Consider the following 14,678-nt stretch of genomic DNA (forward strand, 5'->3'; position numbering starts at 1 on the left):
CCACTCTAACACCCTACGTCGTAGAGCCCGACAACAATGTGACAATGGAAAACAACTTTCCCCTGCCTGGCTTACGGGATCACTGGCCAACAACTCAGCAAGAGTTTAGCCATTTCTCCAGGAACCACTACACCACTGAACATAGTGGGCATACATAGCTGTGCACAATTTAACTGTGTTCATTAAGTACTGGACTGCTTAACTTTTGTAAATGTAATGTATTGATCTGGTTTTATTGTTGTGATTTTGTTCTGGTTTATGTTAGGTTACTGTGTTACTCATGTTCTACACTGCTATGGTGATCTTAGTTAAATCTTGTGTTCCACACAGAAACAGTCTTTGTATAACTAACTCTTTTTAACTTGCCACTGTTCATATAAGATCACTGCGGCCTTTAACACAACCACACACAGCAGAGAGAACCTTTAAAACTGCTTTTTTAAAGAAGGGTTTGTGATTCATCTGACGTCTGAAAATACACCCAAAGTCTGTGGTTATTGAATACTGTGTGCAATCTGTTGGGGTTTTATTGAAGACCCCACGGTGGAGATATTGTAGGTAGAATTTTATGAAATGTTACACATACGTGCGATGTGGTTGTATGTACAGAATTCCCAAATTTGTTTGCCTGTGAAGTACAACTGGCTACACCTTCTAAAGTAACAATTACAGGCAACCAATAACTGTATTTTATATTAATCAAATAAATAGTATGCAGCACTTGCGTCTGTGCTTTATTTGTCCTGTCCGCTGAAACTCAGAATTATTGTGGAACTATTGTTAGTGGAATTGTATGAAGTTCAGTTTGGGTTTATGGACAACATTCTCAAATTTGGTTGCAGTTCAATTCAGCATTAAAATATGATTGTTATATGTTAAGTGCATCATGACACACCTTCAAAAGGAAGATAGCCAATTACAGACAAGCAATAAGTGACCTACAAGTCTTGTTCTCCTTAATCTAAATATGTTATGTATGGATTTTGGTGAAGATTAGATGAAATATCCAAACTGGTGTAATGTTTTTAGGGCATGAATGGGTGTGGCCCATATTGGTTAAATTGGCATCATCGAAAGAACCCACTGTACAAAAATGTTTCTTCTACTCCAAACAGTTATTAGATAAAAAATATAGTTTTATTGTGAAAGAATAACATAAATCAGGTTAAAGTCGAACTGGAATGATCTTCTGTATAACAGATGTTAAGGCTGTAGGTTCAGTGTCCTCAACCTGGGTACTGTGAGCTTCTCCGCAGAGGAGGAGGACGTGGGGAGACATCATGCTGCAATATTCTGAATTTAGATTGCAGTTCTCTTTTTAAACACTAGCTGTCAGTGTTACACATTTAATACACCTCTAACCCTGCAAAGAGCTCAGTGACCAAAGACCAGCCTCATTGGACTGATGATAAATGACCCCCCAGTTAAGATTCTGTTTGTCATTATAAGGAGAAACTGGTTAAAAAAAGCTGAGACCCCCCTCCGCAGAGGTCAGAGCCCCCTGTTGGCTGTTTCTGTGCAAAACTAACTGAAACTTCAGAAAGGTTCAAGTCTCCCTTGCTTGTCTGTTTAATCGTGTTATTATTAAACACCACGAAGAAGAAGCACCGGAAATGATTGTCCGAGTTCAGAGTGGAACAAGATGGCGTCCTGTAACAACGTGTCCCGTTGGAAACAGACCAATTTTTTTTTTGACGGAGTTTGTGTGATTGTGTGAAAATGTGTAAAGTCCAAATGCTGAGAGCGTTGGTGAAGCAGCGACTAACTGCGGCTGCTGAAGAGATATTTGGGCTGTTTGAAAGAACGATAGCAGAGTACGAGGAGGAACTTTGTCGTTCAAAAGAGGAGAACGAGCGACAACGGAAACTACTGGACGCTGTTTTCAACCCTCAACTTCGGTTACACAGAGCAGGTTGGTTCACTGTACTGCTTCTTCTCTCACTGTTCACACTCTGAGCTGGAAGTAGTATTCACAGCCTTTACTGCAGTAACAGGATGATCAGCACAATGGACTCAAAGGAAAAGTAGTGATAGTGCAGGAACAGGTTGGACTATTATATCTGATGGATCAATATTACTGCTGCATTCATGTGGATGTAGATGTTGAACTACTTTATTTAATCTACAGCAACGTGTCAGATTCTATAAGATCATCATATGTTTGTCCTGTGAGAACCACCGAGCTCTAAAAGTCAGAAATAAACAACAAATACATTTCATCATCAAACTGAGCATTTGACTGTAAGCTACAATCAAATTTCATATTATCATTCTTCACATAGATGAAGTGTGAACTGCTCCTGATGCTGTGCGTCACTGTGTGAGTGTGGAGGCAGTACGGCTGTCAGAGTTGGACAAAAGTGATTGATTATGCTTTCCAATAAACCCACATATAATTGATCTATTCGACTATCTATTGCACATATGGACGTTATATAATAATGTGCATTATGTCCAGATAAGACAAGTCAATACGAGAGACGTGATTTCTTATAGGTATGATTATTTTAAAACTAACTAATATTTATGACATGAAACAATGATGCACATTCACGATCCGAGCTGTGTGCTGTGATTAATAATAGTTATAATGGATAATAACTATTTTATCTTTTGATTCACTTTAAACTAAATAATAATCTGGAACCTGTGTGCCAGAAGCTTCAGTCTCTAGCCTATTTAATTGTTCCATATTTATTCAGTCAGTACAGTAACCTGTACTTTTGGAATATTCTTGTTTCAATGTCACTAAAAATAAAATGTACCCTGAGGGGAGGTTAATGTAGTAATAGAAATGGAAAAATTGGTTACTTACATTTTAGTTTAGAACGCACTGAGAATCCAGGGATGGAAAGATATTTCTTTGCCATCTGAGCGAGGTAATGGTATCTCCCAGAGCCGAAGGTGGAGAGGATTCTGTTGAGCATCAGAGACTCTTGTTCATACATGGACAGCTCTTTTTGAACCAGCAGAGTGTCGTTCTGGTCTGGCCTGTCTGTGCAATACGTGTCTCTGAAGAGATTCCCCATAGCCGAGTGTTTTTCCCGAGGGGTTGCTGATCACAGGGTTGTTCGGCACCGGCAGCCTCTGTCTCACTGCCTGTACCACATTCGCTGCTCCGATTCCCTGCAGATCATATCATACTTACTGTTCCATCGTGTCAGGCAGTCGTTAACCAGCTTCTCCCTGTTAAATTTCAAAACTCTTTTCCCCTGAAGGAGGTAGTTGTTGCTGGTTTTGGTCAATTTATTGAAATGGGATGCTGCCACGTTCAGGTTTCAATGTCTCTGATCCTGAGCCCTTAAGGCACAGTCAAGTTGATGTTGTGTGCCACAAATGGTATGTTCACTGTTTCAAGATGTCTCTCCACTGCATTGACGTAATTGGCAGCATTGTCTGTTCCTTTTTTATGCTGTAGATGTCCAAGATTACCTGAATGCATTTTACAGTCTGCGTTCTCTGTAGTGTGTCTTTATTGATAAGGATGTCCACCTATATCTGGGAAGAACCACATCTTGGTTTTGTAATTTCTTTATTTTGTCTGATGTGTGTTTCTACAATTCTTTTAGTGATTGTTCCGCGGCTCGGGATATGCATCAGATTCTACAAACCATGGTAGACCAACAGCTCTCTATAGCTGAGCGGTCTTTGCCCAAGTTGAGCCCCTTAGTTGCCTCAATACTCTTCTGGTATTCAGCAATTGTACGTCGATACCAAGTCCTGGTCTGCTAGTTGTATTTTCCTAGATACTCTCATGAACAGCTCTGTAGAACAGACAGTGGAGAAAGTTGACAACGGCTGCACTCGTACTGTATTGTGGCATCTGTAAACTAAAACTAAAATATATCCAGTTTCACCTGAATCAGTAACATAGTGTCTGACTTAGTGCTATCAAGCATTTTGACCAGTTTGTTGAAAAATTCAAGTCTCCATAACTGCAGATGTAGCACTGACACCTCTGTTTACCCAACATTATGACCAGAGATATTTAATGTTTGACTTACAAATAGCAAATAATAGTACTTTAGATTTAATCTATGATCTTGGCTTTAAAGTAAATTAATAACTCTGAAATTCCATTGACTGTATCTACTAACAAGTATTATTGTGACTACCCATTCAATTCAAATGTTCCAACATAGTGAAAAAAGAAAAATAGTTTTTCATGCGTAGTGAACCAATGAAGAATATTTGGGTGATGTTCCCATTTATTTGTCCGAAGTAGTCAACTCCTACATCGGTAAACGGGAACAAATCTGGCAGAATCCTTTCGACCGGCATGTTGACTCTTTACTGTTCTGCAACTTTCCCTTGCTGTGGCAGCGGACCGCACCGTTAAAGACTCTTCTGCCTTGTTCAGAAGAAACTCTGATCTTTTTAATCATTGCTTACTTCCCATGAAGTCTTCTGCTTATAATCCTCATGAGACCCTGTCAACAGATTTCAACTTGGTTCCAATGTATTTCCACTGAGTGACATCTTCAGCCTGATGATGATCCCACAGTTATCCGGTCTGGATTTAACCGAAAGTGGTGGTTTTCCATAATGTCTATCTTTGTGTTTACTGTGTCCTGCAGATGTCCAGCAGCTGTCGGTGATTAAAGAAGAGGTTCCCCCTGAGCAGCAGCAGGAGTGGAGACCCAGTCTGGACCAGGAGGACCCAGAGCCCCCACACATTAAAGAGGAACAGGAGGAAGTCAGGACCAGTCAGGAGGGAGATCAGCTTCAAGGGTTCACATTCACTCCTGTCCCTGTGAAGAGTGAAGATGATGATGATGAAGAGAAACCTCCGTCCTCACAGCTTCCTCAAAGACAAACTGAACAGATGGAAACAGATGATGGAGAGGACTGTGGAGGACTAGAACCAGCCAGAAACTCAGATCCAGAACACATTAAATTTTACACAGGTGAGAAACTGTTTAGCTGCTCGGTGTGTAGTAAAAGCTTCAGTCCAAAAAATCATCTGCAGAGACATATGAGAAGTCATACTAGTGAGAAACCATTCAGCTGCTCAGTGTGTGATAAAAGCTGTCAAATCAATTCTGATTGAGTTCCATTCCATTACAGAAGTGTTGATATTACACATTACTCTGTTGATAATTTACTCTCTTGCAGTGAAAAACAAGCTGATATAGAGTAAAATTCTAACACTGTATAGTGTGAATGAAATTTGACACCATTTCTGAAAGTAAATCTTAGCAGTGTTAATTTTACACTTAATTTACTCTTTTTTAGTTTCAACCTACACGCAAATGCACCATTAAGTGAGTAAAAATGAAAGTTTCATCAAACTAATGCATTTAAGAACTTTATTAGCAGCTCTCAACTATGTCAAAATATCACCTCATCAAAACATCTCATGTAGAATACAAACCTACATTCAAAACACTGACCTTAAGCCCGCATAAAATGACAATATGGAACAACATACAAAGAGGAAAGTGTCGTTCCATACTTCTATTCTTCTACTGCTCAAATGAACATCAGTGTCAACCTCCTGGTCAATATACTCGGTGTGTTTGGTGTTTAAATGTTTCCTAAAACCAGAAAATGTACCAAACACACATCCACATCCAGTCTGGGCACATTTAAGCCTGAGATTTTTTCCAGGTAAGTTACCTAATCGTAAATGGCTAACAAGCGCATTTGAACTAGTTAACTGAGCCTGACAAACAAAACACTGCATGATAGAGGAGAAACTTCAAGCACTAATGAAGCAACCTCGTTCTAACTTCAGAGACACAAGGACTTTCCTCGACCTTGCCAACATCAATGTTGTACACTGTGGTTTGGATGAACGTGTACATGTTGTGAAGCATGCTGTTGTAGGATTTGCCAAACACAAAATGAGCCTTAAACAGTTCATCAAAGGCACCAAGAGAAGAGGTTGACCTGCAAGGTATGGCATTCTTGAACTGGTGGATTACATTCTTCTTAACTCCAACAGCCAGGAGATAGGGTTGAGCTCAGGAGGTGTTAGCATCGAGATGCTCTTGAATGTTTGTTCCAGTTTGGGAAGACAAACACATGAAGATATTACAATTGGACAGTTGTAATACATAAAACCAAAACCAAAACAGAAAAACTAAATAACACTTTAGACAACAAGTTAAACATATTGACAACCAACTAGTTGCTTATTAGAATACATGTTAGCAGCATATTGGCTGTCAGTAATCATTATAAAGCACTTTATTAATGCCTTATTGTGCATGACCGTATTCTACAACTATTAGGCGATTATATAAGATTTGTCCCTCGATAACCTCCAATAATACAAACCTTCTTGAAGACCACAAGATGCTTCTCTGCTTGGGATGCCGAAACCTTTGCTGGTCTCTTCCGATCCTGAGCAGAGGGTGGAATCGGGTGTAGCAGCAATAAAACCGACGAAAGGTCACTGTCCCAACCTGTAACAACTATCGTGTGTTCAATCTTAACACACTTCAGTTATGCGGGCTGTCAAGAAAATTCATTGGCTCTGCAATGGCTGCAGCATTTAAACAATCAGCTTACCAAAGTCAACATCAACTTCAGTGCCATCCTCAGGAGGATCAGCTGCCAGCAAGAGTTCTTCAAGCTCACTTGTGGATAGAAGCTTTCTGCATTGTTGGATGATCTTTTTTTTTAACATGACCGACCACCTCTCCAGAAGCGTGCTTGAGGTATCCTCCCCAAACATCAGAATGAAATCCTGTTCAACTTGGGGTGGGGTGGTGTTGGGTGACAATTTCAATTATCTGACTGGCAAGTTAACGGGTGATAGTTAATGGAGTATTACTACAACGCCTGTCTACCGTTTTATAAAAACTGTCATAATATTTTCAAAATAATGATAGATAATTACCAAGCCTTTGATGTCTTTAAAACGTGGAAAGTCTGACGGTATGTTGCTCGACTGCCGGGGGTCAAGGACCATGTTGTGGCGATACACAAACGTCAGTTCCATTTTCTTCTTGACGGTGTCCTCATCAGCTGAATGTTTCATCCGTGAGATTGCTTCGTTGGACTCATCTTCAGTCAGGGCAGTCTCGGGAACGAACTCGGACTCTTGTCTGACAGTTGGTCCTCCAGACATGTCTTCACCAGATGATCCTTTGGTTGATTCTACATAACATGGGAAAATACAGTATTATAAATACTGATATCAAAAACGGTTTTAGAAACCTGGCCAACTTTTAAAGAGGTACTCTACCCAAAAGTATAAACTTAATTACTGACTGTACTGTGATGAAACATATCAGTGCTGCTGTTAATATTGACATTTTTTCTTCACAATTTATGATTAATACTATTATTTTGTGCGTTGAAAATGGCTCAAAATGTCTACTGTTTTGAACCACCCTAAAATTTGTCATGCCAGCCTGTAGACAAAGTCAGAGGAATTGAAGGGTGTAGTTAGACTTCAAAAAAAATATTGTATAATTTTACTGAGAAACATGTGCAACAAATGCAATAACTGATCTTGTGACTGTTTTGTTCCACACATTTTTCCAGTATTACCTCTAAACGACGATCGCTTGTCTTTAGCGGTGCCTCTCTGAATACTTTGAATCCTCCAGGCCATGTACCCAGTTCCACTCTCACTATGATAGTAGTGCTGTAACTGTGGATGAAAGGATAACAAAAAAAAAGACATTTATTAATAACATTTAAAAGTGAAAACAGGCTGAGATAGGATTTAAAAAATGTCAATACAGCATTTAACATTACTACAATTACTGTATGCTACTCACATAGCCAGTCTTAGAGAATGGGTCACTGAGGTAGGGGAATAAGGTCACTATTCCTCTGGCGTACATTTCTTTTACTTGTCTGGTGGGGATGTACTGCAAGGAGAAAGGAGTTTACAGTTATATTCACTGGATTTAATTTCGATTACAAATTCATCTCTAAGCTAGATTCAGAACACAAGGACTGTTAACAAATTACCCATTCTTTTCTGTCATGTCAGCTGCTAGTATGTTCACCATTTTTCGTCTGGTTTCATCCATCAAGGATTTGGTTCGGTTGTATTCATTTATTACACGTTCCCCACCAGGTTTGTTGGTAAGAACAGATTCCACCAACAATAAACAAAACAATTCAGCACATTAGGAATATATCCACTGCAAATCAGAGTTATTAGTTAAATTAATATCATGGTTAAGGATGTCCCGATTCGATCTCAAAGATATCGGCGCAGAACAATCAGCAGACTACAGACAGTTTATTAATTCAGGTAAAGGCTGCACCAAAGTAACAAACACTGAAGAGAGAAACTCCCTCTAGAGAGTGACAAGGTTATAAGGATTACAGAGAGGATTTGTTAATTTATACTTTATTGTGAAAGATAATAATAATAACAAAAACAAGCATATGAATTTAATTGATTTGAATAACTTTGATGTACTTGAAGTGCACTTTATTATAATTAAATAAAACATTTTCAGGGGCTCAAAAAACAAAACTTTAAGACATAATCATGAGATCAACAATGTCTTCAAACCACGTAAATGTTAGAAGAACTTATTTATAATTCAATTCAGTTTTATTTGTATAGCGCCAATTCATAACAGAAGTTATCTCAGGACACTTTTCAAATAGAGCAGGTCTAGACCAAACTCCTTATAACGTTATTTACAGAGATCCAACAGTACCACCATGAGCAAGACCTTGGCGACGAGGGCAAGGAAAAACTGCCTGTTAAGAGGCAGAAAGGAACAGGCTCTAGGTGAGTGGTCATCGACCAGTTGGGGAGAGGGAGAGAGAGAGGGAGAGAGAGAGAGAGGGAGAGAGAGAGGCACAGTAGCAACAACTACACTAATAGTAGATGATGACGACGCCAACAACAGCGATGGGGGACAATGAGCAGTGACAATAGTAATAATAGTAGCTGTAGTAATAATAATAATAATAATAAGAATAATATCAGTGATATTAGCGATGGTAGTCAAGCAGGACCATGGCAGGAGGCTCCACCAGGATCCATGAGAACTTGCGAGACGAGAAAGCACAAGAACTCCGGGGAAGAAGTGAAGTTAGTAACATGCATTAATGGAACATGAATGAGTGCAGAAAGAGAGAGGAAGAGAGGAGCTCAGTGCACCATGGGAAGTCCCTCGATAGTCTAGGCCCATAGCAGCATAACTAAGGGATGGTTCAGGACTCACCTGATCCAGCCCTAACTATAAGCTTTATCAAAGACGAATGTCTTAAGCCTACTCTTGAATGTGGTGAGGGTGTCTGCCTCCCGAACCACAACTGGAAGCTGGTTCCACAGGAGAGGAGCTTGGTAACTGAAGGCTCTGGCTCCGATTCTACTTTTAGAGACTATAATACGGATGTTTTGCCTGCGAGAGCGGGACTCCAGGTCATCTAATTTAGCTTGCTGTAGTGTGCACTGGGAAGCTAGGCTCTTGTGTTGCCTCTCCAGTTCGTCCAGACGTTTTTCATGCGATTCAACGGCGTCCTCTGTTGTGGACACACATTCACTAACAGCTGTTAAAGCTGATTTAAGGCTGGAAAGGGACCCATTAAGCTTGTCGAATCTGTTGTCCATGGCGCTTTTCATCTTATGTATTTCTGCTAAAATGTATTTGAGCTCTTCTCTAGTGAAAGAGCTCTGGGTATCACAGCCAAAAAACTGAGTTAACAAACAAAACAAGAAAAAACAAAGCGCAACAACAAACCGAAGCGACTGCACGTGGCGCCATCTTAGATGACTCATCTTGGATATCTTCATAACATGAAACGATAAAGCACATTCACGATCCTAGCTGTGTGCTGTGATTAATAATAGTTATTATTAATAATAACTATTTTTTATCTTTTGATTCACTTGAAACTAAATAATAATCCATGGAACTTGCATGCACAAAGCTTCAGTCTCTAGCCTATTTAATTGCTCAATATTTATTCAGTCACTATAGTCCAGTACAGTAGCAAAGACCTTTGGAATATTCTTGTTTAAATGTCACTAAAAATACCCTGAGGGGAGGTTAAAGTAGTAGTACAAATGGAAAAATAATGTACCACAGTCACTGCTCCAATTCCCTGCAGATCATATCGTTTGTACTGTTCGACCGGAGATATTAAAATATGTTTGACTAAAAATAGTACTTTAAATTTAATTCATGATCTTGGCTTTAAAGTAAATTATTAACTCTTAAATTCCATTGACTGTATCTACTAACAAGTATTATTGTGACTACCCATTCAATTAAAATGTTCCAACAATAATAAAAAAGGAAAAATATTGTTTTTTATGCGTAGTGAACCAATGAAGAAACCTTAGGTGATGTTCCCATTTATTTGTCCGCAGTAGTCCACTCCAACATCGTGAACGGGAACAAATCTGGCAGAATCCTTTCAACTGGCATGTTGACCCTTTATTGTTCTCCAATTATTCCTTGCTGTGGCAGCAGACCGCACTGTTAAAAGTTAAAGAATCTTCTGCCTTGTTTGGAAGAAACTCTGATCCTTTTAATCATTGCTCACTTTCCAAGAAGTCTTCTGCTGATAATCCTTGTGAGACCTTGTCAACAGATTTCAACTTGGTTCCAATGTGTTTCCACTGAGTGACATCTTCAGCCTGATGATGATCCCACAGTTATCCAGTCTGGATTCAACAGAAAGTGGTGGTTTTCCATAATGTCTATCTTTGTGTTTACTGTGTCCTGCAGACGTCCAGCAGCTGTCGGTGATTAAAGAAGAGGTTCCTCCTGAGCAGCAGCAGGAGTGGAGACCCAGTCTGGACCAGGAGGACCCAGAGCCCCCACATATTAAAGAGGAACAGGAGGAAGTCAGGACCAGTCAGGAGGAAGAGCAGGTTCAAGGGTTTACATTCACTTCTGTCCCTGTGAAGAGTGAAGATGATGATGATGAAGAGAAACCTCCATCCTCACAGCTTCCTCAAAGACAAACTGACCACATGGAAACAGATGATGGAGAGGACTGTGGAGGACCAGAACCAGCGAGAAACTCAGATCCAGATGAACATTCACAACCTGATACGTATGGTAAGACTGAAGACTCTTCTGAATCTGAGACTGATGATAGTGACAATGATTTTAAAGAGACGAGGGAACCTCAGTCAGGTGATGTTATCAATATAAAGCCTTTGAGCTGTTCAGTTTGTAAAAATATGTTTTCATGGAGACGAAGTTTACGTAGACACATGAAAAATCACACAGGTGAGAAACCATTCAGCTGCTCAGTGTGTGATAAAAGCTTCAGTCATAAGAACCATGTGCAGAGACATATGAGAAGTCACACTGGTGAGAAACCTTTCAGCTGCTCAGTTTGTGATAAAAGCTTCAGTCAAAAGAGTACTCTGCAGGATCACATGAAAACTCATACAGGTGAGAAACCATTCAGCTGCTCAGTGTGCGACAAAAGCTTTGGACAAAAGAGTAATCTGCAGACACACATGAGAACTCACACAGGTGAGAAACCATTTAGCTGCTCAGTGTGTGATAAAAGCTTCAGTCATAAGAATCATGTGCAGAGACATGTGAGAAGTCATACTGGTGAGAAACCTTTCAGCTGCTCAGTGTGCAGTAAAAGCTTCAATATAAAGAGTACTCTGAAAGATCACATGAGAACTCACACAGGTGAGAAACCGTTCAGCTGCTCAGTGTGTAGTAAAAGCTTCAGTGTAAAGACAACTCTGCAGTTACACATGAGAACTCATACAGGTGAGAAACCTTTTAGCTGCTCAGGGTGTCATAAAAGCTTCAGTCGTAAGAGTCATCTGAAGGATCACATGAAGACTCATACAGGTAAGAAACCTTTCAGCTGCTCAGTATGCCAACAAAACTTCCTTAAAAAGAGTACTCTAGAGCACCACATGACAACTCACACATCCAGCTCCGTCTGCAGTTAAAGCTTCTGTATTAAAAGTACTATGCAGAGACACATGAGAACTCACACAAGAGAGCAGCAGGAAATTAAGAATCCTGTTCAGCTATTACAGACTAGAAACTAGACATCAGAGATGCACCATGACATCAGAACAACGGTGTCTGGCGGCTAGGTCTGTAACTATTCTGAATCAGAGTGAGTGATAACAATGGAAAACAAATTTCCCCTGCCTGGCTTATGGGATCACTGGCTAACAACTTAGCAAGAGTTTACCCATTTCTCCAGGAACCACTACACCACTGAACATAGTGGGCATAAATAGCTGTGCACAGTTTAACTGTGTTCATGACTAAGCATGGGACTGCTTAACTTTTGTAAATGTAATGTATTGATCTGGTTTTATTGTTGTGATTTTGTTATGGTTTATGTTAGGTTACTGTGTTACTCATGTTCTACACTGCTATGGTGATCTTAGTTAAATGTTATGTTCCACACAGAAACAGTCTTTGTACAACTAACTCTTTTTAACTTGCCACTGTTCGTATAAGATCACCTCGGCCTTTAACACAACCACACACAGCAGAGAGGACCTTTAAAACTCTGCTTTGTCTCTGCTGAACAAGCTCAACATACAGTGCAACACACACTCTGTTTTTTTTATTTAGTTTAGTGCATTGTAGTTTGATCATATTGTGTTTATACTTTATATTTTTAATAAATGCTATCAAATATACATGCTGGTTTATTAAATATTCCACAAATGTGAAGGATACCAACCTCTATGTTGAGCTACAAATCCTTCAGCTGACTTAATGTGAACATGATGAACTTATAGTTTTTGAATAAATAAATTAGTGCTTCAGATTAATTGTTTTGTATATTCTATGAGACTGAGTATCATTCAGTTAATAGTTTTCCTTTTAAGGGTGGTGTCCTGAGGACCTTCTGATATAATACGTTAACGGATATTGATTACTGTTATTTTTTATTTTCTTTGATCATTTTGATAGCCAGAATTAATTGATTGCTCCTCAAAAGTTTGATGACCCTTTAAATAGTTTTAATTACCACAATGTGCAGAATTTCTTTTTTTGTTTTTGGTGAATATTTTTAATTCTTTGTCTGTTTAATCAGTAGAATGATCATTGCTGTATTTATTGTACTTTATTTTGTCTTTGTTTTATCGATCACCCTGTGTGGTGTTTGAATGTGTTGAATCTACATTGTGACTAACAGGAAACATTATAAAACATAATCATTAATGTCAGTTTATGGGTCCATGTATCTTAAAGTTTCAGGTTGCAATCAATAAACTTTATTTTCATAAAAGGACCTTTGTTTTGTTTCTACATTGTTGCTTCAAACGGCATTAAACATTCTGCGTTTCTACATAAAGTGTGATCTATCATAGATCTTTGTATATGTTTATAACACTGAGATCTTTCCTCACAGTAAGTCAACACAGACTGTAGTTGCTGGTTTCTGACACTAGAGGGCAGAACATCAACATCAACACACAGTATTTGCATTTCCTGAAGAAAATGTTTGCTATTGCTGCATCTGCTGTTGCCACTGTTACAGCTGTTCACCGGCCCAGTTTCTGAAAGAGTCCCAGCACAAAGTGTTTGTGATTCACATCTAAAGATAAAACCCAAAACCGGTGGTAATTGAATACTGTGTTCAAGAGATATGGTGAGGTTTCAAATTTCCCCTGCCTGGCTTACGGGATCACTGGCTAACAACTCAGCAAGAGTTTACCCATTTCTCCAGGAACCACTACACCACTGAACATAGTGGGCATAAATGGCTGCACACAGTTTAACTGTGTTCATGACTAAGCATGGGACTGCTTAAATTTTTTAACTGTAATGTATTGATCTGGTTTTATTGTTGTGATTTTGTTATGGTTTATGTTAGGCTACTGTGTTACTCATGTTCTACACTGCTATGGTGATCTTAGTTAAATGTTATGTTCCACACAGAAAGTCTTTGTACGACTAACTCTTTTTAACTTGCCACTGTTCATATAAGATCACCTCAGCCTTTAACACAACCACACACAAATGTACAAAAATCCCAAATTTGTTTGCCTGTGAAGTACAACTGGCTACACCTTCTAAAGTAACAATTACAGGCAACCAATAACTGTATTTTATATTAATCAAATAAATAGTATGCAGCACTTGCGTCTGTGCTTTATTTGTCCTGTCCGCTGAAACTCAGAATTATTGTGGAACTATTGTTAGTGGAATTGTATGAAGTTCAGTTTGGGTTTATGGACAACATTCTCAAATTTGGTTGCAGTTCAATTCAGCATTAAAATATGATTGTTATATGTTAAGTGCATCATGACACACCTTCAAAAGGAAGATAGCCAATTACAGACAAGCAATAAGTGACCTACAAGTCTTGTTCTCCTTAATCTAAATATGTTATGTATGGATTTTGGTGAAGATTAGATGAAATATCCAAACTGGTGTAATGTTTTTAGGGCATGAATGGGTGTGGCCCATATTGGTAAAATTGGCATCATCGAAAGAACCCACTGTACAAAAATGTTTCTTCTACTCCTAACAGTTATTAGATAAAATATATAGTATTATTGTAAATGAATTACACAAATCAGGTTAAAGTCGAACTGGAATGATCTTCTGTAGGTTCAGTGTCCTCAACCTGGCTACTGTGAGCTTCTCCGCAGAGGAGGAGGACGTGGGGAGACATCATGCTGCAATATTCTGAATTTAGATTGCAGTTCTCTTTTTAAACACTAGCTGTCAGTGTTACACATTTAATCCACCTCTAACCCTGCAAAGAGCTCAGTGACCAAAGACCAG

The 14,678-nt window shown here is 39.0% G+C and overlaps 1 protein-coding gene and 1 long non-coding RNA gene across 5 annotated transcripts; one reads left to right on the forward strand and one right to left on the reverse strand.

Moving 5' to 3' along the window:
* The first annotated feature begins 1,610 nt into the window (after positions 1 to 1,610).
* LOC127358012 (gastrula zinc finger protein XlCGF57.1-like) lies at positions 1,611 to 14,026 on the forward strand. 2 transcript variants are annotated; one of them, XM_051390813.1, is made up of 3 exons: positions 1,613 to 1,912; positions 4,578 to 4,907; positions 10,665 to 14,026. In XM_051390813.1, the coding sequence occupies exons 1-3, from the start codon at positions 1,720 to 1,722 to the stop codon at positions 11,864 to 11,866; spliced, it is 1,725 nt and encodes a 574-aa protein (XP_051246773.1). In that variant the 5' UTR covers positions 1,613 to 1,719; the 3' UTR covers positions 11,867 to 14,026. The 2 variants fall into 2 exon arrangements, with proteins under 2 accessions (XP_051246775.1, XP_051246773.1); XM_051390815.1 differs by lacking the exon at positions 4,578 to 4,907 and having other exon boundaries at positions 1,611 to 1,912.
* Positions 5,210 to 10,665, reverse strand: LOC127358138 (uncharacterized). Of its 3 annotated transcripts, none has more exons than XR_007882368.1 (4): positions 7,933 to 10,665; positions 7,737 to 7,829; positions 7,504 to 7,606; positions 5,210 to 7,107 (listed from the first exon to the last, which is right to left on the reverse strand). It is a non-coding gene; the product is annotated as an uncharacterized LOC127358138 (long non-coding RNA). The 3 variants fall into 3 exon arrangements; XR_007882367.1 differs by having other exon boundaries at positions 5,210 to 6,410; positions 6,517 to 7,107; positions 7,737 to 10,665; XR_007882366.1 differs by having other exon boundaries at positions 7,737 to 10,665.
* Positions 14,027 to 14,678: the final 652 nt, after the last annotated feature.

This window comes from Dicentrarchus labrax, unplaced genomic scaffold (genome assembly GCF_905237075.1).
Source record: "Dicentrarchus labrax unplaced genomic scaffold, dlabrax2021, whole genome shotgun sequence".
NCBI lineage: Eukaryota > Metazoa > Chordata > Actinopteri > Moronidae > Dicentrarchus > Dicentrarchus labrax.